The sequence below is a fragment of the Euwallacea similis genome, chromosome 4, assembly GCF_039881205.1.
Source record: "Euwallacea similis isolate ESF13 chromosome 4, ESF131.1, whole genome shotgun sequence".
NCBI classification, from domain to species: Eukaryota; Metazoa; Arthropoda; class Insecta; order Coleoptera; family Curculionidae; genus Euwallacea; species Euwallacea similis.
In genome coordinates, this window is record NC_089612.1 from 5,455,289 (window position 1) to 5,457,651 (window position 2,363).

Genomic DNA, 2,363 nt, shown 5'->3' on the forward strand with positions numbered 1-2,363 from the left:
AGGATTGATAAGACTGGGAAACATTTGTGGCTAGCACGAAGTCCTGATTTAAACCCATTAGATTTATTTTTTTGAGCTTTTTGGATTCATTGGTATCTAAATCCGTACCTAACAACAGAGGGGAATTATGCGATAATAGTTTAGAAGCAACAATCAAACCCTCTTGACGATGCGAAGAAATTTGGTTAAGTTTTTGTTAATTTATATGATAGTTGGAGATATCGGAATTCGTAAAAATATTCAAGTTATTGGCATTGGTAAAACCACCTATCAGCCAACCTGAAACATGTTTTAAATGAATTTAACATATCCAAAATCCCCTCAGCAGCAATTTCAAGTATGTATATGCAAAATTGCGAGGTTTATTCCTAATTCACGAAATTAAAAAAATTACTTTAACACCCTGTAGGACAAAGACTTTTTCATAAGGTAAGGTGAATTGCTCAATTTTTTATCTTCTAGTACCCAATACTTATTTGTACCATTGTTCCGCTGACACCCTGCATTAACACTAATACTAAATTTCTCCCGGTTACACCACTGCAATTTGCGACTCTGCAATCTCATCTTTGAGCCATATTTGATAAGCCCCATAAACGCAGAACCACAAGAAACACAGGCCAGCTGCAACGATAAATTTTCTAAAAACCCCCAAAGCCCCCAAAAAACGTCCCACCAGACTTACCAAAAACGATGAATATGATCAAAAAGGTGAAATCTTTATGGGTGTCGCTCTCAATGTGGATGGTAGCTGCGAACAAGCTCAGGAAGATGAGGAGGGCGTAGAGAAATGCGTATTTTTGATCCTTCTGTGGAGTTACGATGTCAAAAATTTTAATTGGTAACGGTGGGAGTTACCTTTAGTACGGAGACCAGGAGGAGGACGCTCAGGATTAGGTTGCAGGCTGCGAATCCCATGGAGAGTTTGAAGAATCCCACCTGGAAGTCTTCATTGTCGATATTTCTGAGCTTCACACAGCAAATTATTATGCCCGAGACACCGAAGAGCTGCAATTTATTGTAGAATCGTTCAAGAGTTTGCGAGCCAGTTACGAAAAATCTTACGAAATTTGCCACCATAACAAGAAACCATCCCAAGGTGAGTTTCGTGTTGTAAAACTTAATCTCCGACATGGTCGTCCACGTTATTGTTGAGCCATTTGAGGAGCTTCTTTGTAAGTTTCCTTGCGTGTTGTTAATCGTTTGAAACTTTCATTCTAAATAGTTCCCTTTCAGTTAACTCATTTCGATATCGTTCACGATTATCTTCTAAAACAAATCGCCCCTCTTCTGCACTTTCTATTGAGAATCTAAATAGTTGTTTTAACAGAAAATCTGCAGGTAAAAAAACACTTGTTCTGTATCCCGACCCTTGATGCGCAATGATCCAGCATTCGCAGGAGACGAATAAGGAGGCTGGACGACTGGAAGGCGCCAGAAAATATGGATGTTTGGAACTCGGGTTGCACGCGAAAATTTGGTTTAGCGTGCCGCGTTTACTTCACAAATTGCAGGCCTCGGAGTTTTATTACAAGGTTTTCACCTGAGAAAACTTTACGAGCGCTCAAGTTTCTTAAAATATACTTAAATCAAACAATTCATTTACTCATGAAAAAATAGTTGATGTTTATTTGCAAGGAACGATAATATTACAAATTCGAAAATCTTCCAGGTCGCCATTTGATGGATTAATTATGAAAATGCATGAGAAAATGGCGGCCGAAGGCAAAGAACTTGCCAGCGATGTTGCCATATTAGTTTCAAGGCCAGCGAACGTCCTTGACCTACTTCTAATTAGGACAGCAATTAGGGTCTCCCGAGACCAATCAGGAAGAAGAAAAAATTGACAAATCTCCTGACAGTAGATCCTTCAAGATCCAAGCAATTTATTCCCTTAAATATAGGTGTAACCTGTCCGCGGCTAACTAGTACTAGCCCGCTTTGGCTGCAATCCTAGCTCCCGTAAGTAGAGGAGGATACTTCCCTTTTCGACGCCTCCACGACGTTCTTTTCCTGGAATAGCGAAGAAAAAAACAGATGGTCTTTCTGGCTTTTTAACTTCATCGTTTTGAATCGGCAGCCCGCAAGGAAGACAATCAAAGAAGGAAGAAGCATTGAGGACAGAAGAGCGCTCCACAGTCTCCTGTCAGCGGAGAAAGTTCAAGTACGCGGGAAACGCCACCGATTCATACTCAAAAGAGTGAGCAGAAAGTTAAAAAGAAGGCGAATTTTCTTGAAAAAGGCCGGTCCAGGTCAACAGGGATGGCAGAGTAAAAAAGGATAGTCCCGCTTAACTCTGTAAGTCGAAACCAGAAAATCCTGCTAAGGCGACGCGCGCGCTTAACCAGTCGTTAGTAACATGA

General features: G+C 40.6%; 1 protein-coding gene across 1 annotated transcript; it reads right to left on the minus strand.

Annotated features, from left to right (window-relative positions):
* Positions 1-448: 448 nt before the first annotated feature.
* On the minus strand, positions 449-1,378 carry LOC136408305 (uncharacterized). The gene is made up of 4 exons (XM_066389207.1): positions 1,066-1,378; positions 859-1,008; positions 686-809; positions 449-624 (listed from the first exon to the last, which is right to left on the minus strand). The coding sequence occupies exons 1-4, from the start codon at positions 1,132-1,134 to the stop codon at positions 533-535; spliced, it is 435 nt and encodes a 144-aa protein (XP_066245304.1). The 5' UTR covers positions 1,135-1,378; the 3' UTR covers positions 449-532.
* Between the last annotated feature and the right edge of the window lie 985 nt (positions 1,379-2,363).